The sequence below is a fragment of the Alternaria triticimaculans genome (assembly GCF_023758025.1).
Source record: "Alternaria triticimaculans strain BMP 0046 chromosome Unknown scaffold_8, whole genome shotgun sequence".
Classification (NCBI taxonomy): Eukaryota; Fungi; Ascomycota; class Dothideomycetes; order Pleosporales; family Pleosporaceae; genus Alternaria; species Alternaria triticimaculans.
Window position 1 is genome coordinate 288484 of NW_026055965.1, and position 24126 is coordinate 312609.

General features: G+C 52.4%; 8 protein-coding genes across 8 annotated transcripts; 3 read left to right on the forward strand and 5 right to left on the reverse strand.

Annotated features, from left to right (window-relative positions):
- Nucleotides 1-1538, forward strand: J4E78_006023 (uncharacterized protein; the record flags this gene model as incomplete). Its single annotated transcript, XM_049366637.1, has 4 exons — nt 1-31; nt 79-205; nt 269-1136; nt 1188-1538. 4 exons carry the CDS (start codon nt 1-3, stop codon nt 1536-1538), a joined length of 1377 nt encoding a protein of 458 aa, XP_049221343.1.
- A 140-nt stretch (nt 1539-1678) lies between these two features.
- J4E78_006024 (uncharacterized protein) lies at nt 1679-2851 on the reverse strand (the record flags this gene model as incomplete). Its single annotated transcript, XM_049366638.1, has 1 exon — nt 1679-2851. One exon carries the CDS (start codon nt 2849-2851, stop codon nt 1679-1681), a length of 1173 nt encoding a protein of 390 aa, XP_049221344.1.
- A 285-nt stretch (nt 2852-3136) lies between these two features.
- Nucleotides 3137-4394, reverse strand: J4E78_006025 (uncharacterized protein; the record flags this gene model as incomplete). The annotated part of the gene is made up of 3 exons (XM_049366639.1): nt 3137-3668; nt 3719-4150; nt 4201-4394. 3 exons carry the CDS (start codon nt 4392-4394, stop codon nt 3137-3139), a joined length of 1158 nt encoding a protein of 385 aa, XP_049221345.1.
- Nucleotides 4395-9784: 5390 nt separating this feature from the next.
- Nucleotides 9785-10608, reverse strand: J4E78_006026 (uncharacterized protein; the record flags this gene model as incomplete). The annotated part of the gene is made up of 3 exons (XM_049366640.1): nt 9785-9807; nt 9862-10311; nt 10359-10608. The coding sequence occupies 3 exons, from the start codon at nt 10606-10608 to the stop codon at nt 9785-9787; spliced, it is 723 nt and encodes a 240-aa protein (XP_049221346.1).
- A 2358-nt stretch (nt 10609-12966) lies between these two features.
- J4E78_006027 (uncharacterized protein) lies at nt 12967-15530 on the reverse strand (the record flags this gene model as incomplete). Its single annotated transcript, XM_049366641.1, has 4 exons — nt 12967-13984; nt 14318-14673; nt 14736-15011; nt 15066-15530. 4 exons carry the CDS (start codon nt 15528-15530, stop codon nt 12967-12969), a joined length of 2115 nt encoding a protein of 704 aa, XP_049221347.1.
- A 928-nt stretch (nt 15531-16458) lies between these two features.
- CCT3 (T-complex protein 1 subunit gamma) lies at nt 16459-18256 on the reverse strand (the record flags this gene model as incomplete). The annotated part of the gene is made up of 4 exons (XM_049366642.1): nt 16459-17207; nt 17257-17847; nt 17898-18179; nt 18232-18256. 4 exons carry the CDS (start codon nt 18254-18256, stop codon nt 16459-16461), a joined length of 1647 nt encoding a protein of 548 aa, XP_049221348.1.
- Nucleotides 18257-19117: 861 nt separating this feature from the next.
- Nucleotides 19118-19948, forward strand: J4E78_006029 (uncharacterized protein; the record flags this gene model as incomplete). The annotated part of the gene is made up of 1 exon (XM_049366643.1): nt 19118-19948. One exon carries the CDS (start codon nt 19118-19120, stop codon nt 19946-19948), a length of 831 nt encoding a protein of 276 aa, XP_049221349.1.
- Nucleotides 19949-23056: 3108 nt separating this feature from the next.
- Nucleotides 23057-23719, forward strand: J4E78_006030 (uncharacterized protein; the record flags this gene model as incomplete). The annotated part of the gene is made up of 1 exon (XM_049366644.1): nt 23057-23719. One exon carries the CDS (start codon nt 23057-23059, stop codon nt 23717-23719), a length of 663 nt encoding a protein of 220 aa, XP_049221350.1.
- Between the last annotated feature and the right edge of the window lie 407 nt (nt 23720-24126).

Here is a 24126-nt window from a genome sequence, read left to right on the forward strand (position 1 = left end):
ATGAGCTGGGACGACACTGGTGCGACTGCAGGTTTGTGACACCGCGACTTCCCCCAGCCTGTACTAACATGACAACAGGCGGTGACTCTTCATGGGACCCTGCTCCTGGTGGTGATTCTGGCGCCGACGCTGGTGCTGGAGATTCTTGGGGTGCTGGTGACGCTGGCGGTGGTGGAGGTGATGCTGGCGATGACGGCTGCCGAATGTAAGCAAAACACGATCCGACCATACAGCCTGGCTACTGTGATGATGCTGACATGTTCTGTAGCTGCAAGCAGACCGGTCACTTCGCTCGCGACTGCCCCGATAAGCCTGAGGGCGGCGGAGGCGGCCTCACTGGCGAGTGCTTCAACTGCGGCCAAGTCGGTCACAACAAGGCGGATTGTACCAACGAGCGCGTTGAGCGCCCTTTCGAGGGCACCTGCAAGCTTTGCGATCAACAAGGTCATCGTGCTGTCGACTGCAAGTCCCGTCGCATTGTCAACTGGTCTGGCGTCCCCGAGATGGATGATGAGGCTGCCTGGATCGCCCTCATCGACGCGGCCAAAGCCAAGGACCTCGATGTCTTCCGTGTCTGTTTGAAGGCATACGCTCGCGCTACCATGGATGCCTTCAGTCTTCCGGGCGTCGAGGAAGCTCTCCGCGAAGATGGACTCGCAGTCTTCCTCATCGCCAAGGAGCAGGAAATCGCCCCCAACATGACCATCATCGACCTCATCGGTAACCCTGATTGCAAGTTCGTCCTCTCTATCCAGTTCTCTGCCAAGCCCCGTCGCGCCAAGATGGCCACAGGCTGGCCCAAAGATCCCGCCGAGAACATGGAGCGTCTTGCATCATGTGGCTACGTCCAGGATTGTGGTGTTCCGATGTGCGGCAACTGTGGTGAGCTTGGTCATGTACGCAAGCACTGCAAGCAAGAGCAGGCTGAGCGCGAGAACACTGCTCCCGAGATCCAGTGTGTCTACTGCAAGGAGAACGGCCATCGCGCACGCGACTGTCCCAAGGAGCGCATCAATCCCTACGCCTGCAAGAACTGCAAGCAGGAGGGTCACAACTCCAAGGAGTGTCCCGAACCTCGTTCTGCTGAAGGTGTCGAGTGCCGCAAGTGCAACGAGACCGGTCATTTCTCCAAGGACGTAAGTACATGTGTCTAACAAGTCGTCTCTAGTTCTTGCTAACGATCATAGTGTCCCAACGTTGCCGCCCGGGCCTGCCGAAACTGTGACTCCACCGAGCATATGGCCAAGGACTGTGATCAGCCCAAGAACCCTGACAAAGCCCTCTGCCGCAACTGCGAGAAGACCGGTCACTTCTCTCGCGACTGCCCCGAGCCCAAGGACTGGTCCAAGGTCAAGTGTAACAACTGCCAAGAGATGGGTCACACCATCAAGCGCTGCCCGCAGCCGGTTGCCGAGGACGGTGGTGATGGCGGTGGTGGCTGGGGCAACGATGCCTCTGGCGGCGACACTGCTGCTGCCGCTGGTGGAGATGCTTCTTGGGGTGATGCTGGCGGCGCGACTGGTGGTGGTGGCTGGTAAACGGTATCAGCTATCTCGACACAGGCGACTATGGTATGAACGAACGGTGAAAAAATGCGTGTCAGCATGCTTCTGGTAGCGAATCGAGTACATGGTGGCTTTGGCTGCCCAGATTTCTCTAGCTACAAAATATGATCAACTTAAAGGTTCACACCTGGCCGTAGTGACCCATGCATTCTCGCAAGGTTTGCTTGACTCTCTTCAGCCCCTTGCACCCACTTCGGATAGCGGTCGTTGTACCAATTCGATATACCATCATCTTCACCGCTCGCAATTGCATCTGCAAGACTCAAGCCGTCGATGATTGAAGCGTTTGCCCCATTACCTCCCAAGATAGGCTCCGCATGTGCTGCATCACCCAACAGACACACGCCACTCTTCGCGAGTAAGTCATGCAATTCAGGCAACGGCGTAGACGTTGTCCGCATCAGCCAATGCAATATCCTATCGCTCCGCATACTCTGCACATCCACCATGGCCGAGAAAGGATAACCAAAGATCTTCTGAGCGCGGACTTCCTTGAAAAACTCCAAAGGTATCTTGTCAGCCGCATTCGTTGACCTAGCAGGATTGAACAGCGGATCCGCCTCCTCACGCGCCTTCCGCGAGTAGATCCAACTAACCCACACCTTTTTATCCTCCTTCTTATCCACATTAACAGTAAGCACCACATCCCCTTTAGTCGTCTGCCAAACGTTCCTCCCCTGGTTTCCCTCGGCCCTACCCCCAAAGATACTGTCGAAGTCCTTCCGCATGATACACCTCTTCCCGTAATACACAGCATAAGGCAAAACATCCACTCTTGACTTTTCCGGCAGCAGCAGTTTGCGTAGACTGGAATGCACACCATCGGCGCCTACAACGAGTTCCCCGCCCTCCCACGTCTCGCCATTGGCAAAGCGCAATCTCGGTCCCGTGGGCGTGCTTTTGACTGATTGGAGGGAATAGCCCAACCGGATGTCCAGGTCTTGACTTAGCAAATCCTCGAAATAGGCGCGATTGGCGCGGAAAGAGGTGGAGGTGTCGTATAAACCGCCGTGGCTGGGTATGTCTATGTTTTCGCCATGTTTGCCTTCGCCGCCGTCTTCGGCGTCGATGGCAACGCGGGCCTTGAACGCTGTGTCGGAGAGGTTTAGGATTTCTAACAAGGGTTTGTAGGTGGTGGAGTGCAGGGTGATGGCGTAGTTGAAGCCTCGCCGGTTTGGGGGCGCTTTGTCGAAGACTATGCTGGGGATGCCGCGATGGAGAAGGGTGCGGCTTAGGGTTAGGCCGGCTATGCCCGCGCCGATTATGGGGATGGGCTGTTTGGGCATGGTTTTGGGGGCATTTGGAGAGGGAGTGGTAGGTTATTTTGTTTTATTGGAGGTGATAGTAGACTGGCGATAGCGGATGGGGATGGCGTGTGGTGATCGGACCAATCAGCGGGCTGCGGAGTGTGGGTATAGGTACGAGTCAGTCCACGGCTCTATTAATTTCTGAGCATTCATACACGCAGTATACTCAAGTCATGATCGTCGAGCATCACTGATACCAGGGCATTTCGCATATTTTGGAATTGGTAGAATTATTCATTAGACATATACCACAATAGTGACGCTCTACAAGTAAATGTAGCACAGCGGCTCTCCGTCCAGCGTGCTCATCATATCCTCGATAGTTGTAGGCTCCAGATTGAGATAGTTCATCTCAATAGGGTCGTCAAGCCTAGCATCACGGCTGGGTGGCTGGTTGAAGATGGTGATGGTGCCAGCAACGGACTTGGCCTGGTCGAGATGGAGCGCCTGCCAGAGCCACCATACGCGGTCGACCATTGCGTGGTGTAGGAAGAAAGCAGGGTCGTTGGGGCTGCTAAACACATCACCGCCATCGCCTCCAATTGCGAAGTGGCCTGCGCCGTGCATGCCGAGGAAGCCGTCAGGGAAACGTCCCTGGAGCTCGTCTTGGAAGCGTCCAACGTTCTTGGAGGCTGTGCCGAGGGTGACGTTGTAGAGGTTCTCAAAAGTCATCCATGTGGAAGATGCGTAGGAGGTGAGATCTCTCTTTGCGCAACGTGGGTTCCATTCGAGTGGCGATTTGACGGGTACCTCGCCAGCCATTGCTGGAGAGACAGGACCAAGGTTGATTTGCAAGCTGAATTTGTTAGGAATGTCGCATACTATAGGCTGAGAACCTGGACTTACTTCTTGAACGGACCATCCTTTATGCAGCCACCTCCTGCGCCAGAAGGCAGCGCAATCGTGCCTTTGCCGCCTGCACTTCCATTGTGCTTTACATACTCTCCATCACCGCCCATGCTTGTCGCTGAACCATCAAAGACAGGGTGCTTTGTCAGGTCATCCGTGTGGGCGAACCAGTTCCAGTAGGGCTGGTAACCTTTGTACCCGCATTCTTCTCGCAGCGCCTTCTCGTAACCATGTACAAAGTACCTGTGCCAACTCAAGAAGTTACCGGTTCCGTGGATCGTTAACGTTTGGTTGATATGTTGTGCGACAAAGTCGTCGTAGCGAGTCTTTGCACCAGGTACCAGGGTGGGATCGGATTGAGATGGAGCATCGAACATGCACTGTACGGCACTGATGTATGCTTTTCGCTCTTTCGCACTCATGATAGCCCTTGCGCGTGTGTTAGTCTTACTGCTCAAAGAGATGCTTGAGGTTCTTACCAATCCTTGCGAACAGAAGCATTGAAGATAGAGCAGCTACCTCTTTTCTCGAGAGTACCATTCTTCTCCGCAGCCTTGAGGTTTTCAAGAGCCTGGTTCTGAAGATCCGAAAGCAAGTCCCTCTTTTCAACTGCTAGAGATTGGGCAGCACCGGCGAATGCCAGAAGGGCAGTTGGAAGGCCGGATAGACGCATCTTGTTTGACGTTGAGTGAACGAGAAGGGTAATTGAGAACGACTTCCGTTGCTTGGCTGAGCGATGAGAAAGTCCATGTGTGGTGGGGGGTATGCCTTTTAATATGCTTGACTGCCGATACCGCGCCACCGAGGAGCACCTCAAAGCTCTACAGACGCATGCAGAGACTGGGGTCGGACACTTACAGCCGAAGAGGCGACCACAGGCTATCTCGACTGGAGCCTGCGGATGAGGTGAGGACTGCTAGTCATGGTCGCTGACGGGCGACATTCTAGATGTAGCTGAGGATTTTGGTTGCCTTAGTTAGCATAAACCCGGTGTGCTGTGCGGCGCAAAGGCCAATTGTGGTATTCCCGAGTGGCATGAGCCGGTGGGTGTGATCTGCGAGGTACGAAGGGTTTGCAGATGCAATCTGCAAGACACCATCCCTTGGTCTTCGAAGTGGCATGTACCTGTGAGCTCGCTGGATTGGTCTTGATCATGTAAGCCTGTTCGAGGTGTAGAAGCCACCTAGTGATCCTCTCGGATTCTCTCTACTTGCCGTGCGGGAAAGTGATTCTCAATGCGAAGGACATTGCTGAATGAGAGAGGCCCACCGTCGCTAAGCGAGTATTCGCAGGATCGACGCACGGGTAACATGCTCGTGGGCTTCATGAGCTGCGAGCACGACATCGATTGCTCACACGTGGTACACGTGGTCGGAAGATCTTATGTACCGACGCAGGTTTGTGATTACTGTATACATAGGGAATGAAGGGTTTGGGGGATGATCTTTCCATGTGTTGACGCTGAGATTCCGAAATTCCCGAATCCTATGCGAGCGGGCCACTCTATCGAAAAGGATCGCGGCGACATGTTGGGTCGTCCCACAGAGGCTAGATGCTGCAGGTGCCCTGGTGGTGAGATAGCTACGCCGCAGCCGTGAGCGCCAGCTGGATCGTGCGTCGCGGCTCGACCGCCTCGAACGCCGCGTCCCGTGTGGGACGGCACACTAGCAACATTGCCATTCTCCCGAGGTTCCGAAGCCTCACTCTGCAATACTATCTGTTTCGCTCTGCCGCCTCCGGTACCTTCACATATCAATGTTAGGATGATCGATAAGGAGCGCAAAAGTCGACATGCAGAGGAATCGTGGCATTCGTCTTCTTCGGTAGAACTCCCGAAGAGAGCGACTCGAGTCTTCCATGAATCCTTCCACGGGAACACGCGAACCCCTTACATATCAACAGCTCCAGGCTCTACTATCGTACTAGGACCTCTGATAATGTCTTCTCGGATATGGTACCACATATGGGCTGTGAAGGATCGCGGCGTCGCTAGGGTGTAGGAGATTTAACCTACCTGTTGCCGGTTCCGAGGACACTCCAACTGGGATCAGGCTACTGCGAGTGTGCCTCCGCCAATCACATCACCAATGTGACATGGTTGTTCCGTCGCAAAACGTACATACAACGCACGCGAGGTGGCGAACGGAAGTTGGCCATCGCCGAAGGAGTACTCGTTTTCTGACCCATACTGCTGGGCTCTCGATTAGAAACCAACTGCGTGAAGAGGGTATGCTCCGAAATCCTGAAGGCGAATTGGCGCAAATACACGGCATCTGCTCCCCGAACTCATGGTTCAGGAAGCTGGAACCAGTCACCTGGGTGTCATATGGTGATTTCATGCGAAGCCGCGGCGTAGTCACCCCTAGATGTTCCATAGAAAGCCGTTTTATCCTATAGACGCCAACCTTAGATCTACCTCGCTACGAGCGGCGAGGCGGGAAGACCTGGAGTTTAATTGAGCTTGTGGTTGGTGGTCAAGTTGCATACCTACTTGAACCGCTTTTAACACAGCCTTGCCCTCAAGGCCGCATCTCGTCGTTCTCCAGTCGGATGTTTTGACGGCCTCTCATATTCTTTCTATGCAGTCATGACTGCACCATCATCGCAGGCGGATTTAGATCCTCAATGGGCGGCACAAAGCAACCTTACTCGTTTCCTCGCCCTTACTGGTGTATTCCATATCCTCGCCCTGATCAGCGTCGGTCTTCGTCTTTATGCACGCATAGGCCTGCTTAAATCGCCCGGACGAGATGACTATGTGATCGTCCTAGCTGCTGTGAGTAACTATTCTCTGCTCAAAATCACTGATCTGCAATGCTCACTCCGATAGCTTGGAGCTTTGGTTGGCTGGATCTGCTTCTTCTTGCAAGGGCCCTACGGTCTTGGTCGACACACCGCAACCCTTTCGCCAGATGATAAACGAATCTGGGACCACATCGCCTTTTGGCAGAGCATCATTTCTGCTATGGGCGCGCTCGGATTGTTGAAAATCTCCATTGCTTTCTTCTTACTCCGGTTGAGCAATCACAGATGGTACTCACGCACACTCTGGGCATTGATTGGTGAGTTTCTTGGCTGCTGTATGGCGCTTCCATGGTGTATAGGTCTGACAAGATGCTGTTAGGCTTTGTCATCTTTTATACCGTTCTCGCCTGGCTTACCTTCTTCGTACGCTGCAAGCATTTCTCTGGCTTCTGGGATCCTAAGTACGCACACACTTGCTATCCGTTGAAGTATGTCATGCACTTTGGAATAGCAAACTCAGGTAAGACTGCAATTGCGACGGTGCGAGATCCATTGGCTGATACATTGGTAGCCTTCAACATCTTCACTGATGTTTGCTTCGCCACATTGCCCATACCTATCGTATGGAATCTCCAGATGTCTTCACGGACGAGAATCAGCTTGATAGCTGTACTCAGCTTAGGCTATGTGTAAGCTTATCATATACTCATTGCCCGCATTCCATTGCTCACTGTCTTTTAGTGCGGTGATCATGGGTATTGTCAAAACGGTATATCAACTCACCATCGTCAAAGACAACGACTCGCATTTGTGCGTGATACCCCGATTCTTCAAGTTTGACTGGCTGTTTGACTAACACAACACACAGCAACAACAATGTACGATTCTGGGGCTTGTAAGTATACTTTTCCCGATGAACTACGCTTGCATGTAGCTAGTGCTAACGACTTCTTCTTTCAGTGTTCAGCTCAATGTTGGAATCATTGCCGCCTCAATACCCACGCTAAAGCCACTTTTGCGAAAGATCAGCAAGTCCACGAACAGCAACCAGTACAATCAATTCCATGACGGCGACAAAGCCAGGACCATTGGCAGCGCACCACCTTCCAGACCTCGCAAATCGATCTTGACCACGCTGAGCGGTACACGGACGGACAAAAACGCTGATACCGAGGCATATGAGATGTGGAGGGCGACTGCAGGATCGGCACAAGGCGGGAAGAATGAGATCTATGCTGTCAGCGAAGAGCGCGCAGGAAGTGAGGACTACATTCTTGGAGGACATTCACACGATTCGAAGCAGATCAAATGCACAACAGAGGTGACTATCAACAATGAGGGGACCAATTGCAGGGTCTGAGCCCTTAGATCGGGTGCGCGCAGGCTGAGGGGCTTCCCAGGCCACTGACCGGAAAGTTGTGCCTTCCCTGACAACCACGACAAAAACGATTGTACTATATACTGAGGATTAGTGTTTATACCTACTGTCTCATATGTCTTCTACAATACACGAAAGCAATAACGCAATCCAAATTGGCAGCGCAATCACTGACGGTCGATGACTAACGTCCGAATGGATGGCTATGGATTTGGTGGAAGTTTTCGCCAAGTTTACACCCACGGTTCTGCTCATCACACACGACAGATCAGTGTCGTCAGACTCTCCAAGATTTTAAACAAATCATGACACACTGAATCTTGCACAACCTAGTCCCATGTTGCACTCCATGCATGGACTTTTGGGAGATCATAAGCGAATGCATCGAGCAACAGTACTAAAGTTTGTAATAAGACAGCCAATTTCCGTTCTTCTAGCGATCACATGCTTATAAATATCATCGCAGCGTCCAAACAACTCGAAAGCCAAGGTTCAAGAATAGCGCGAGCCCTTCAAGCATCATATGTGACCAGAAGATTGGCAGTTCAGCAAAACCCTCTATACCTAGGTAGTGTCGACTGATCTTTCTGACAACGACTGGCACCTTGGATGACATGGAGAACTTGGAAGGGCATCATGCGCACAAGAGAAGTGACTGTCCAACACACAGAGAAGGCAGACCAGAGGTGAACATTGGTGCAATGAATTCGAGCTACATAATGAAGATCCAAACAAAAAATACATTGGCATCGTCCCGGATGCAGGTACGCCACATCATTGGCACGGAAGCCAAATTCCCGTATCCACTTTCTTCGATTCCTTTTTCCCAGTACCAAGTTACCAATAGTGTCTACGCTAAACCTACATACGTGCGTCCTGCGTCCAAGTAGTAAAACTCCGGACGACCCTAGGTAGCCGCCGTCAAACCAGATTTGTGCCACACCATCCACACCCGCTTTGCCAAGCCAAATACCCGCTGCCACAGCCACCAAAGTAGTACGAACCACTGTGTCGTATAGTATGCATCCAATCACATACTTGAACGTAGTTCTTGTAATAATGGCTGACGGAAGGGGCTGTAGGGCTGGACGAGTGGTTCACGTCATGTATTGGGGTAAGGCTTTCTTGGTTTTGGTACGAAGGAGGCGCGTGAGAGACATTGGGGGCTTGGGGGGAAGTTGGTTGTGGGTATCGGTAGTGTTGTAGATAAATGAGAGGTTGGCAGCATCGCACGTCAGATGGGGTGTGGATTGTAGCGCAAGCAGCCTTGCGCGCCTTACTGTGCCGCAACGTGGTCAGTGGGTCTGGTATGTAGCGCGGCACTTGGTCGATGTCAGCAGACCGTGTTGGTGGAGTGCGGCTATGAATGTGCCGTGTCGGCTGTGTGACGATGGAATGGCGATGTCTCTTGGGTTCATCTTCACTTTGCTACTGCCAGCTTTCGCTGGGCGCAGTCATGGTATTTTTCAAGAGGAGATGGTGAGATGCGAGCGGTATAGGCCCTTCGCGATACTGTCATTGATGTCGCATAAGTGATGTATCGTATAATGAAGCACATCATAAAGAGAAGAACCACTGTTCTAGTATTCGCGACCGCAATGCAAGCAATCAGCTTTTAAAATTAACCAAAGGACACACCCGATCCTTGAGCACTATAGCCACCAGATGCAAAAAACCGTAAACGCCCATAGCCATGCCGATGCCCCGCAGTAACAGCGAAGTCCCACACAGTCGTGTGAACCATGAAAACCAAAGGGTATCGTAGATGTAAGAGATGAAATGAAAGGTTACAAGAAAAGAAAATCCATGCCCTGCCGTAGATCTTGCGGGACAAAAATAGCCGCGCGCGACTAACCTAATTATGGAAAGATCGTAGAAGGCATGAGAAAATGGTAGTGTTCGTAACTGACTCGAAACGAGCGTCGCAAGCTCGGCGCTTATTACTTGGGACCATAGACCCAGTCTGTGAGATGTTAGTGGACTATTCTGGCTGCGTGGTTGTTTCGGGTATACTTACATTGCGCAGCGTACTTGACTTCCCATGTGGCTGGCATGCCTTTGCATGTAGCAGGCTTGTTACCACCGGCAGTCTCGACACGGTAGACGGTGTTGATTCCTCCCTGAGTGATGCCAGTCTTGTGCTGTAGGTATAGCCAGTCGACGGCAGGTAGACCGTTCTTGCCTGGGCATGCGTACGATGGTGCACTGACGTTGCTGATCTTGGCCACTTGGGTCATGGGGAATGGCGTGCTCAGTTTGTCGAAGGCGAATGTTGGTGTGTTCGCTCCTTCTACGTCGGCGAAGAAGTGGTGACCGGTGATATGTTCGTAGCCCTGGAGTCGGAGGCTCATATCGACTAGCCCAGGAGCCACTTCGTACAGTGAGAGTGCAAGAGGGGTGATAGAGGGAATCTTCCACTTGGCATATCCTTCGTCGTTGAGCTTCGAACCGATATCGTATAGGGTGGCTTGGTGGTTGTTAGCTCCTTCCCTGTCAAGTTGAGTGGGTTCTTACCGAATGCGCCAGTAGTACCAGGAGCCGCGCTCTCATCAGAGCCGCAAGTGTAGTTTTGTGTGCCGATGCCGAGCACAACGTACTTGAGATCCAAGTCGCCTGGGCCTTGAAGAGCGCTCTGGGGAAAGAGTTTGGCGAGCTTGTTGAGGTTACGGGCGGGAGCGTATTGCGGTTTGGCAGGTCTTGGTAGGGCAGCTGCAGTGGCAGATGCGGCAAAGAGCAGTGCCGTAATGATGGTAGAGAAGAGCATGATGACTGGTTATGATGATACTCAAGGATGAGGAAGTGTTGTTGGTAATGCGATATGCGAGGCTGGTATATGTACTGCAACCGAATGTAGAAGGAGCGATGCTGGTATATGTACTGCGACCGAATGTAGGAGGAGCGATGAAGTTGTACTGCGACCGAATGGAGGAGGAGCGATGAAGTGATCGATGATATCAAAATAGAAGTGACGTCCCTTAGTCTTTGCTAGCGTTGAGAACTCGAGGCTGGTATCGTTGTTACACTACCTCTTAGACCAGGCGGTTCGACAGACTTATACTTTCGTCTGTAACCTTCGCGCTTGGCCGTTAGACAGGCCCGCCGGCAAGGGCACGCATGCGCCGCCATGTGTAGGTACATGGGCACGGACCATGATCCTGACCAGATTTCCTACTATTATCCTTGAAGCGATATGCACGCCAAATTGGTGATACCTGGAGGTGGCTTTAGCGTCTCAGGGTAATCCGCTTTCCGCATGTCACCTTGCCGCTCTCGGCATCTGGCTAAAAGGCTTGTGTCTGCTGTAAGCGCTGATACGTGCAATCTTGCGATGAGAAGGCAGGGATGGGCGAGCGATACGATGGGCATTACCTGCCTTCTAGTGAGCCGCATTCCGGTGGCGCTCTTCTATCTTCGTGTTGAGCCTCCATTCGCGCTCCCAAGTCTTGCGAACGTTGGTTTTTGCAGTCATCGCCTCCACGCTCATCGCGATGTCTGACAGCGAAACCTCGATTCTGCCTTAGGGAGGCGGCGCAGTTGGCTCAGGCTCAGGCTCGTCACAGTCAACCAACGTCCAACGAAGGATTCTTTAGTTTCAGCATCAGGCCCTCCAGACGAACACCAAACGTCGGCAGAAGTGCCCACAGTTTTGGGGATTGGGTTTGCACTTGCTCGAACGGGAGGTTGGATGCCACAACGCCCAGGCCTCCCTGGCCTCCCTGGCCTTCACCCGCCGCCTGTGCGCTGCAGACGCCACGCATCGCACGGCTGATAAATGACCTGATCTGGCTGAACAAAGTCAGTAAATGACCCGATAGCGGCATGCACGCACTATCGAACGCCCCGCTTCAAGCCCAAATGTTGGCTAATTAACTGGGTACTCAACAGAGATTAACGGAAGATACGGCAACCGTGGGTTCTGGAAAGGCGTCCTCAGGTAGCCTTCGGAAGGAGATGCGGCGTGGGTCTCGTGCTCGTCTCATTGCATGTGCTTCCGCAAAGTCACCGATGCTACGCACAGCTTCGGTTAGGCGCATCTGCCGAATCTGAAGCTCGTTGTGTGCGAGCTTGAGCATCCGTCCTATCCAAAATAAACAGGACTTGCTTCCTTACGCCTAGATCGCGATGTTGGTGTAAGTGAGGGGCTGCGTCCCCAAGCCTGGAAGCTTGCCCTCCGTCTTCGATACCGGCACGCGCACACCGCAAAACTTCCACGGGTGTGGGAGGTGTGCAGCAAAGCCGTTAACCCTGGAGCCCAGAACCAGGTTACCCTCGAGCCGCAAAATGCGCTCTAATCGTCTGACGGAGAAATGCCATGGCCTCATTGGCAATAAAAGAGGGGTAATGTTGGCTTATTAGCCTGCTGCAAGGCTATGGAAGCAGCGACATTAGTCTTCTTTCTTTTTCGCATCCACCGTAAGCCGGTGACACACCCGTCTAGCTAGCGAGCATACTCGTGGTGCATTGCGGGACGACGTTGCAGCCGCCACCAAGATGTCGGTCGGCATGTTTCGTTTAGACAGGTGAGTGACAGGCCGTGCGGACTCACTGCGGAGAATCTTTCGCAGTGACAACCGTTTCGAAACCCATGAAGTTCGCAGAGTGAGCTGTGTCAGAGCTCAAGCGAACGGTTTCAGCGGTGATCCCGCAGAAGGTGCGACACTTCCCCAGCTCGATGAACGTCGCTCGAACGCTTGCAGGAGGCACCCTTTCATTCCTGAGGCCAAGATGCGAGTGCGCGCGGGACGTTGGGCTCCTGTCAGCATCCTGAAGTGCTTTTCAAACTCTTTGACAGCTCCTGCATTGGCTGCATGGTGGCAGTCGAGACTGTGACACCTACCGTGACGGCAATCGTCTCCCGTTCTGCATTCGTTTGCCTAGCCCTGCTTCTGGATAAACCGGCATGATTTGATACTCTAGATATCGAAGGAGGCCGGTCATGTGCGACTAGGGTAATCGTTGTGCTTGGAGCGGCTATTTGTCTGTCCCGATTACATCCAGATTTGAAGAAGACGCCCTTCCATAACCCCCTTCGCAAGCAATCCAACCCTATCAGGGAGCCTACATTGGTCCCGCACTTCTCACTGAACTCTCCAGCCGTCTTATTGTCGGTACCGGCCCACACTCATGAACTTCCTCTGTTGCTTCCATCGCACTCGTATCCGTCACGGAAGCTATTCATCAACCGAATGTTCCTGAACAATCTCATGAGTGCGGTAGCCTTGACCTCCGTCTTCCTGATTTCTGCTTCGTCCATACCATCGATCATGTTGTTTAGATCGAAATCTAGTCCAGCTTCGCTATGTGCGGATTGTAAGCGGCGGAAGTACCCTTCTGTATGGCAGTCGTCGTCCTCTTCACCATAGACATGTTCCCACGATTTGCGCTCCAACCGAAGCGTATCCAGTCGCGTTTTGGTGTAAGGGGATTTTTGGAGACGAAAGGCTTCGAACGCCTGTTTCGCCAGGTCGCTCACGGTTCCTTGAGTCTGCCTTCGTGCTCGAACATAGGTGGTGAGCTGGAAGAAGTCGTTCAAAAAGGTCTTCCAATCGAAAGCTATGGTCTTGTTGTCAAGGTCGATCGACACTTCCGTAAGCTGGGCGTTGCTGACATAACCTCCAATTAAAGCCATCTGTCTTGTCCAGTATTGCCTGTCGACTCTCTTCTTGAAGTCTAGATAGCGAAAGGGGATTAGCTCGGCGAAGGTCTTTTCCAACAAGGGTTTGTACTGCGTCCGATCGTATAGTGTTCGCACATATTCCGGGCGGCCCTCCAGATTGCGCAGTTCGTATTCAAATGCGGCTGTGAATTGAGCTCGTAGACCATCCTCAGTGAGACCTTGGAATTCTAGATCTTCGACGTTGCAATCGAATTCATGCAGCCTGTTTTCGTGCATGATTTCTCCCATAGATGCCCAATTGATGCGCAACTGTGGAAGACGTGTCTTAGCAAACTCGCGTTCGGCTTCAGCCCTGAAGGTTCGCGAGACCTGTCGGCAAATGACCCAAAGCGTGTACTCGTCTTCCACGTGATGAAGGATCTGCGCCCATAGCTCCGCCGGCAGATGAGAATACGGTCGCTGGGTCGTTGTGGAAATTGACTCGATCTTCAGAACGAGAACTTTTGCTAACAAAAGGAAGGACCTGCTCTTCGTTAGATATCTATACCTACTGTATTGAGAGTCATCTCAATTACAGTGCACCGGCTGCGACCGTGACCTCTTGCGAGGGCGTCATCACAACCAGTTGTTAGTATTGTCAGTAATGGTTTGCTGCTAATGAGATTGGAAAGAAAGAGTAATGAAAGTGGCAAGAAAAGGATTAAAGGTAGTGTTTGTGGGGAAGCGTTTGTTGACTTGGTCAAAGCTCTACTTCACTGACGAAAAGCGCGACGAGCAAACACGGGGATATCAGGTCTCTAGATAAGAAAAGTGATAAGGTACCGTCCTTTGGTGAGCCTGCTTCTGAAATCTTTACGGGACAGAGCAGCCTCTCCTCTCTTCCTCATCACTGGATGAGACCAATGCAATCCTAACACTTTCCTGTCGCCTGATCTGTGTTTGTTGGTCCCTGACCAATCTCATAGGGCCCCGATAGAACGCTGACAGTAGATCTGAGAGATTGAACGCATCGACGATGGCATTGAGTGGTCCAGCGGCAGGACTGCCCTGCTGCTTATACGGTAATGGCGAGAATGCAAAGAGCAAAAGTACGGCGAAAAGGGGCATTTCGCAGGCGAGAATTAGTGACGCAAGACCAGTATTGACATCATGGTACGTCATGTACTTTGTAGGGTTCAGCTTTCCGTGGCCTGCAAGCAGCGAAATGATGAACTGTGAGGATGGTGTCAGTACGTCGTATACATATTGGCTACTTCAGGGATTGTTGAGCGTACCGATTGGAGAAAGTTCAGACCGAGGATACCCTTGAATGTAAACAGTTTAAGTATGATCCGATGCTTCTGGAGCAACTTCTTACTTTTCTTGTAGAACCTCAGTGAGCCAACGATAGCGACCGTTGTAGTGTAGCCAATGAGTATGGTGAGCCAGAGATGGGCGAAGTGCACGTCATTAGACTGCTGGCAGTAGGTACCAGTAGCGAGGGTAGCTGCCGTGGCGATCCATATGACGATGCTAGTCGGTATAAACTGGAGTACGCCGTACCAGGTACGCTGTAGAGTGTCAGATAAGGTCTCGAATCCTTTGACAGAAATGTGAGAGCTTACCCTGAGCCACGTTGGACTGTTCATTTTGCGCGCACCCTTGGCTTTGGCTCCCTCTCCAAACAACCCATCAAATCCTTCCTGGTGCGATAGGACAAGATCGCACATGAACAGTAAGAAGGACGACAGTGCGATCGAGCAACCAAAGTCGCGTGAAGGGGCTAGGTATTCTCCAATGTCGCTTTGCCAGACGATCAGGAAAGAGAAAAGGGCGACCCATGGTATCAAAAGCATGATCCTGATGATCTGCCGTTGTTGTACGGGGTTCGAGTAGTTGAAGGCGTGAAGCGCGATCAATGCCCCAACGATCAACGTGCTGAGAATGGCACAGGCACCGGACAAGATCGTTGCGAATTGGTGGAATGTGAGGTTGCCGATGAAGGGAATGATCTGTGGACCATGAGCATCTTCCAGTGGACATGTCTTAGAGTCATCGCGCCGCTCGAGATTGTTTCTCGCCCTGAGCATTATAGTATTCATACTCGGCTGTTGGTAGCTTGCTTGATAGAGCGTGGGAAGTTTCGGCAATGATTGGGAGGAAGACAAGACTGGAATGCAACGATTGAGAAGATCCAAAGATGCTTTGATGGGGAAATGAACGAGTTCATACTGAGCAGCACGACTTCTATACATATACTTACCGGCCCATCATCGGTCCAACTCAGTTCGCATACTCGTTTAACGTAGCCACGCTTCAGGGAACCCGCACGTTCGTGGCAGAGCCATACAAACCGTCAAACTCACAACCACCGCTGAGGATGCCAGATTAAGTAAGGAGCAACCATCGCAGCGCATGTAAGCACTTGAGGTAGGCCTTGGCGAGATTTATGCCCGTCTCCATGGTGCTTAGCAGATGTTGATACGAGTGCAGTATAGCGATGCGGCGCAGCAGCACGACCAGGCTGCGTTACTAGTCGCAATGTGAAGCCTGATTCGCAGAATGAAGATGTGCTTGCGTGGCAGAGCGCAGGGTCTGGCTGAATGGCTGGAGTTCGCAGGGCGAGTTTTATGCGCAAAGTGTACTTAAAGAGGAGGGCGATGCGATTGGGTGACTGAGAGGCTGAGCGGGATGAGGCACGTGGATCGTGTTGAGCGGCGGCAAGCGATCTCGCGTCCACCAGAACGACGAACACGAGGATCACGTTCAAAGAATATCTCACAATGTAACCTTGAACTATCAGCAATCGGGGACGAGTCTGCGGAAGTGGCCGCACATCTTTTGATGCGATCAAAAGCAACTAATGCTAACCTTAGTACATGTTTGTTTTATGTTTCACCAAAGTTGGTGTACAGCATGGTCTGATGTATGGTCGGCAGATGTGATTTCTTCATTCCTAGCGACTGCTCCTGGCTTCTATAGCAAGAATATCGCAGAAGACACCTTGCGTGATTACATCTAATCATCACCACCACCTATCGGACCGCTCACTTGCTTGGCCGATTTCGCAGCAACGATGTCGTCCACCCTGAGCAATAGGCAAGCACTCTCGACGGCAGTCTTGACGCTTTGCTCCTTGACAGCAAGAGGCTCCCAGACGTTATATGTCCGCATATCGACGACCTTGCCTGCATCGCCATCAATACCCCAGACGCTGCCAGTTTGCTTGCCGTCCTCGTATCCCTCCGCATGCTTCGCGCGCAGTTGGGTGAGCACCTTGATAGGGCTGTTTCCGGAGTTCTGAATAAGTGTGCGTGGAATGACCTCCATCGCTTCAGCGACGGCCTTGTATGGCCATTGTGCGACACCCTCGATCAGCTTTCCTCTTCGGTCTAGACCGACCGCGACGGCCATCTCAGTGGCGCCACCTCCAGGGCAGAGCTTAGGGTTCCAGATGACGTTCCTGGCGACACCCATAGCATCGTGTAGATTCCGCTCGATCTCGTTCAGGATGTCTTTTGAGGGTCCTCGGAGCAGGACAGTGCAGGCCTTCGGGTTCTTGCACTTTGTGAGGAAGGTGAAGTACTCGTCACCGATCTTGGAGATCTCGAACAGACCGCACTCGGTACCAATGTCTGAAGCGGTAGCTGCGAATACGGAGTTTACGATCGTCGCGCCGGTCGCACGCGCGATACGGTTGTTGTCTGTCTTGCGGACACGGCGGATGGCAGTAATGTCGGCCTTGACGAGGTAGTGCTGTGCGAGATCTACGCCATATTAGCAAGCCCACGAGAGGAGTTATTCAATGTCACATACCACTGACACCCTTCTCAGTAATGACGAGATCGGGCTTCAGAGCAACGATGGCATCGCACATCTGCTTGACTTGCTCCTCCTCGATCTGGAGAATCCTGTTCCAGTCTTCCTCTTTGCTGACCTCAATGTTTGTCTGACTCTCGCCCTTCTTATACTCCAGTGTGCAGTCCAACAACAGAACACGAGGGTTCTCGATTCTCCGCCTCATCTTTGGGTGTGTGATGTCCTTGTTGACCATGACTCCGTCCAGAACCTCGCTGTCTTCGATCTCGCCTCCGGGAATCTTCTCGATACGTGCGTAGCGCTTGATGTCGACCTCCTGCTTTCCAGAGCCGATGTCGAGCGAAACGGTTCGTACTGCCTTCAGAGCCAGTCCACACATCAGGTCTGACCACCGCGAAACGAACTTTGTGCCAATGGAGGAGTTGATGATCTTGTACATCTGCTCATCGTCGTTGACGTCGACTTCGACCGCGATCTCGTTGATGATTTCGAGGGCATCGGCAAGGGCCTTCTTGAATGCTTGGATGATAACGACGGGGTGGATGTTGCGCTCAAGCTGGGGCAGAGCTTGTGCGAGGATTTCTCCCGCTGTTTGTTGTCAATGTACGCTCCTCAATCTCCCCGCACTATCTACGCACCTAATATGATGACGGTGGTTGTGCCGTCGCCGACCTCTTCATCTTGTGTCCTACTCAGCTCAATCATGCTCTTGGCTGCTGGGTGTGCGACTTCGATTTCTCGGAGGATAGCGTGGCCGTCGTTGGTCAGGACGATACCGCCCATTGGGTCGAGCAGCATCTTCAGCATAGCCTTGGGACCGAGACATGATCTGATGATGTCGGCGACCGTCTTGGCTGCTGTGATGTTGGATAGTTGAGCTTTGCGGCCAAACTGGCGCTCCCCGCCCGGGGTCTGCGTGTCTGTTGATGTGTTAGTGGGCTGTCGCAGCTTCAGCTGAGCGACTGCACATACTCATGACAACCACTGGCGCCTGCATCTTGACGGTACAGGTCTATAAGCACGGTATACAAGAAAGAGGGGGTCGAAAACAGAGTTGCGTGGGGTATCTTGCGTCTGGTGCCTTGCAGCTCCTCCACTAACTTTTGCTACCAAAAACCGCGTCGCAGCGCCGCCACTATCCCGGCGCGGATTATCTGCGACCGGGCACCAGCCACAGAGAACAGCCACACCACCTGCTTTGCTGACTCATGCGCTCAGCCCGCGATCAACGGCAACTTCCATCAACGACCCCGGTCGGCCCTGCCTTACACAGAGCCTTGGCGCCTACCAAATCCGGCAGGCAGCCCTCGCGTGACGGCCAATACGCGCTAGACTTGCCCTGGAGATCACTCGCCGGGCTATTTTACCCTACATTCTGCCGCCTCTCACCGCGTCGCAGCCAGCCTCTCACGGGACTCGTGCGCAGCTTACAAGACCGCTCTGGTGCCCTCCAAACCTTCCTTCCTTCCTCTCACTTCTTTTGCGCCAAACTTCCGCACGCCGCCTTTCTTCTGTCTATAACTTGGACGCTCCCACACCTCGCTCGGTTTTTCTTCATCTTACCACTCCCATCCATCACCATTACCCATCCCCATCATCCACTATCTCCATCGCGCCTCACCTTCTCGCCATCATCCACCTTCATCTTTGTCGCTCATAGTGACTTTACTATATCGTCGCATGCTCACTGTTCTGTCTTGATCAAGACAGGTCTTTGTATCCTTCACGAACTCTAACATTGCTAAACTACTAAACATACAGTATGGGTCTTAACTATTACGCCTCGTCGCCAACTGTGGTCCTGCCGCCCCAGCAACCGCAGGACTACTTTCCGCATCACCAGAGCGCCGCTGCACCAATGGGTAATTTCCGCCCCAAATACCCTACTCCGCCTTCGCTCAACTATCTAGCCGCCGTTTCCAATGCCACCGCTGGGCGCAAACGATCCATCGCCGACGTCGACGACCCGGAGGAGAACCTACCCGTCGGATCAATCGTCACTCAATCGCCTTCAAAGCCGAAGCCCGAGCCTGTGTACGGCCCGGGGATGACGCTCATCTACCCTGGAGAGCCTGGCTACACCATGGCAGCCGAGTCGCAATCGGGCACCTGGTACGAAGAGAAGGTCGAGAAAGAAGAGAAGGCAGAAGCTGAAGCTCGCCCTATCGCCGTATCGCGCAAGTCAGTACGCATGAGCCCAACTGCCAATGTCGAAATCACTCCCCTCAACGAGATGGATGCTCAGAAGACCGAAGAGCTCATCGACGACAAAGGCAACACCGTCAACACGCTCATCGCATCTCTCGGAGTAGGCTGGAAGAACGTCATGACCAACCCAAACCTACGCGACGCGGCACGCGCATACTCCCGCGTGATTGAGCGTCATTTCGACTTCACCGACGTCCTGGTGATGTTGGAGAAGGAATCACTCAACGCGTATCTCGTGCGCGCTAAGCAACACGGTGTCCAGGGCTACTGGTTATTCGCGGATAACCTTCAGTGGTGCCAGCTCGTTGGCTGGTCATTAGAGCGAACTGTCAGCAACCTCATGTTCGGCTCAACTCCCCGTGTGGAGGGTGAGCGCATCAATGCTCGCCAGTTGACGCCGTCGCCTGCCTCTACACCCGTTTCCCAGCCAGTCGCGGACGCCCCTATGGCGACTGCAGACACCGACGCGATGGAGATGTGACGCGTCTCAACCCATCTCTTCTCTTCCTTCCTGTTTCCTTACCCCACGAACGGCAACAAAACACGTCTCAGTTATCATTTCGGCTGCATTGATTTACGGTTTTCGATGTGGGTTTCTTCTTCGGCGAATCGGCGTTGACGGTGGAATCGGGTGGCTCACCGGAAGTGACTCTATCTGACATGTACTATATTATTATGATGCTTACGCTGCGATGCTTGATCAAAGACACTCGGTCGCATCTGCCAGTACGTGCCGCTAAACTCAACAGGCAAGAACTCAATGAAACTACGATTATCATTTACATCACCTACACTTCCTGAGAACTGCTGTTGTTGAATTCGCATCCGGTGACTTCCAAGTGGCCACGGACCGACCCACGGGTCTTCCTTCACGCGCAAGCTGACGTGCTTTACCGACGCCCCGAGGCACGCAATCTTCTGGACTCTATTTTCAGTAGATCTTCGCTCGTTAAACACGATCAAACATGCTGCCGCGGTGACGAACGAGCATTGAGAAGACACTGCCCCGAGCTCTGCCGCACTACCGCTCCTCAGCAACGCGAACATGTCGCGCGCACGACGCGGCGTCGCGTTTCCCGGCCAGCACCTTTTCCCAGTCTGTTTATGACTCGTGCGGACGGTGCGCCCGAGTCGAGACCGCCCTTCTCGCACCGGCACCGCTGATGGTTATTTACGCCGTCACACCCCCGGATGGTGCTGTTTCACAGATTGCTGGGCGCTTTTCGGGAAGGCTGCTTCCGTTAGTTCCGAGGTGCGCAACACCCGACGAAAACGGACCTTCCTCGCACCCGCGTCGCGTTGCGTCTACGTCTTGGATACGATGACTATGTTCATTGATCTCACTCTCCTACACGCGTGCGATAGTCGTCCATTCACCGTAACCCATACACACGGATTGGCGATATAGGACCGAATTAGCATCCAGACTTTGGCCCCCAATGCGGCGCGGGGCGCCTTGCAGGAGGCTCAGAGTAAGCCTCAACCCATCAGAATGTGCGGCCGGTATACTTGGCAAAAATCAGGCGGCACTGCTGATAGGTGGGCTCGTACCAGCGAGGGTGCAATCTCTCGCATGGTACTACGCGCTTCTTTGGTCTCTTTAACGTTGTTCTACTTCTAAAGATTATTAAAAGTCTTCTTAGCGATTTGGACCGGATCCAACATTTTTGCTCATGGGTTTCGCAATGCCTGATTCAATTTGGCGGTTATTGCCTTCTAGGATACGCTCAACGATACACCCCGAATGGAGATCCAATAGCAATCTCGAGATGCAGGTACCGCTTACAGCCCAAACTGACCGTAATGGAAAACCTCTCGGGAGCTTGCAGCTACCACAAAGCATTCGCGCGAAGGCAGCATCGATACTTGGGTTGCGCAAGCGTGCGGTGGAGAAACATCTAGGGTCTCGCTTCACTGGATGGCGGTTTGGCGTGCTCAACTTCGCGATTTTGGCTTCAGTGGTCTTTCTCATTAATTTCGTGGCCATGGTATCAGGTATGGCTGCCACCTCTGGCGCCAAGGGTGTCTTCTTCGATGGCGATTGCGATCACGTCAAAAGGCTGAACACCGGGCTCCATCTTGGCATCAACATCTTGAGTACGATCCTGTTGGCTGGGAGCAACTACACAATGCAGTGTTTATCTGCACCAACGCGAAGCGAAGTCGATTCTGCCCACAGTCGCAAGCCTAGTGTATACCTCGATGTGGGTGTACCTGGCATACGCAATCTCAGACATATCAGCCGGCGTAGAGCTGTGCTGTGGGCAGCATTGGGACTATCATCCTTGCCGTTGCATCTTTTGTAAGGCAGCGACTGATCCTAGCGCTTTAGTTACTCACATCTATCAGTTACAATTCCGCGGTGTTTGGTTCGATATCATCCAACAGTTACTGGGCGTTCTCCGTCGGGCGAGCATTTCTGGACGGTGAACATTGCACGAATTGCACAGAACAGACCCCGCATGACCGTGACAGTTTCATAGGTGGACCATACAGGGATACCAGACTCGGTGCCAGTCCTGGCGAAATCCCATCCGTACTTGAATCCCTCTGGGAGAAAGCACGCGCGGGCAACCTCGAAAAGCTTGAGCCCAACAAATGCATTGACGAATATGCCACTAGCATACAATCCAACCATCGAAATCTGCTTTTAGTGTCCGATGATAGCTTCTTTCCTCCATCAACGGAAAACAAGTTCATCAATGGCTCACACATTTATTGGGGTGCGGGTTTTGATGCATACACTGCGTCGGATTCCGGGTTTGCTAGCAATGCATACAAATGGATATGTTCCGCGTCGCACGACCTACTCACCCCATGTTCAGTGAGGGTACAGGATGTCAAGAAGCAAGAATTTTGGCAGGTTGGATGGCTTTGCGACGATGAATGGCTTTGCGACCTGTCACGTACGCCAGTAGAGTACTGTCTAAGTGAGCCGGCTCAAACCCACTGCAAGCTCCACTTCGAGCCTACTATTACGACTGTCATTACGATTCTCAATCTCTGTGAGTTCAGATCTCGTTCTCTACGCCTATACAGACGCAGCAGCGTAAGGGACACGCTCGTCGATCAACCGTTCGAGATCGAATCAACTCTAACTCTTCTACAGTCAAAGCATGTCTAATGTTCTATGTTGTATTCTTTGTGCACGACGAGCCGCTTATGACAATGGGTGACGCCGTCGTCTCGTTTCTGGAAAACGAAGACGTTACAACGAAGGACATGTGTTTGTCTACACTAGCAGACTTTCGACACCACAGAGGATATCAGGCGGGACCAAGACAATGGCGGGACGGGCGTTATCACTGGAAAGATGTGACCAGCATCACCCGCAGAATTGTTGTTGTAGCTGTGTAGGTTACGCCGCTAAACCAAATATATCGTTGGTAGTTTGCTTACATTACCGATCAGGTTTTTACTTGCCCTAGCTATAGTCGGTTTCCTACTTAAGATGGGAATCGAACATCTACCCACGGGGGCTACCTTTGATCAGTTTTCATTTGGTATGTATGATTTGGTTGTCATGTGAAATTAAGCACGGTGCTGATTGCCTTTAGGCGCTGTGGATCCTCGTACAGCCATCAGTTATATGCCACCGGATTTGATTACCAACGTTGTCATCGCCAACACGCCCCAACTAGCTCTCTCGTTTCTGTACTTCAGCTATAATGCTCTCTTTACCGCCATGCTAATGGGCTACGAATGGGTGTCTTATTCGGGGAAGCGCAAAGGCCTCCGCGTAACTCATCAACCTGCTGGTGCTCAACGGTCGACATACTTCCTCCAGCTACCCTATCGCTTCGGTATACCTCTCATGGTGCTGAGTGGCACGTTACACTGGCTGGTTTCGCAAAGCATCTTCCTGATCGCCATCGACTTTTACGACCCATTTGGGAAACCGGGCGTTGAGGATAATGTAGCGGACATGCTTTTCGATTACAAGACTCTGGGCTACTCGCCGCCGGCCATCATATCAGTGATAGTGTTGGGTGGACTAATGGTCATCAGCATAGTTGCTTTGGGGTACACACCATACAAGCGTGGAATGCCGATTGCGGGCAGCTGCAGTATGGCCATCAGCGCAGCTTGTCATCCGACAGAACAGGTTGGCAGTGGTGAGAACATTGCCGAGAAGAAACTGCAGTGGGGCGTTGTCAGTACTGATACTGATGGACTGGGCCATTGCGCTTTCTCGGCAAAAGACGTGGGAGCAGTCGTGGAAGGCAAAATGTACGGTGGGCATTCGCTATAGATGACAAGGGCAATGCTTTAACAATTGTGAGGCATGTCCATGGCTACGGGAATTTGCGCTGAATTGCCTGCGTACTGAATGAATGCAGTCATACGTAAGAAGGAGCATCTTGTAACCAGAGCAAGGCGCTGGCAAAAATGGAAGGAACAAGCTTCAAAGGAAAGATTCACGTAAGATGAGCTATGCCCATTGGCTGATCCTTCCCCCGCACAGCACAGTATATTCGTGCCGGCATAGCCACGCCTCGAACTGCACCTATCAAGTTGTCTCACCAAGGCAACCTAACTCGCCTCCAATCGCTGTGCAAGGTGCTGTGCAGGGGTAATCCAACACGTGCAGTGGTCTGGCAATATACATTCGCCACCACGGCTGCCTGGCGATGATGCCGACAGAGAACAACAATACCT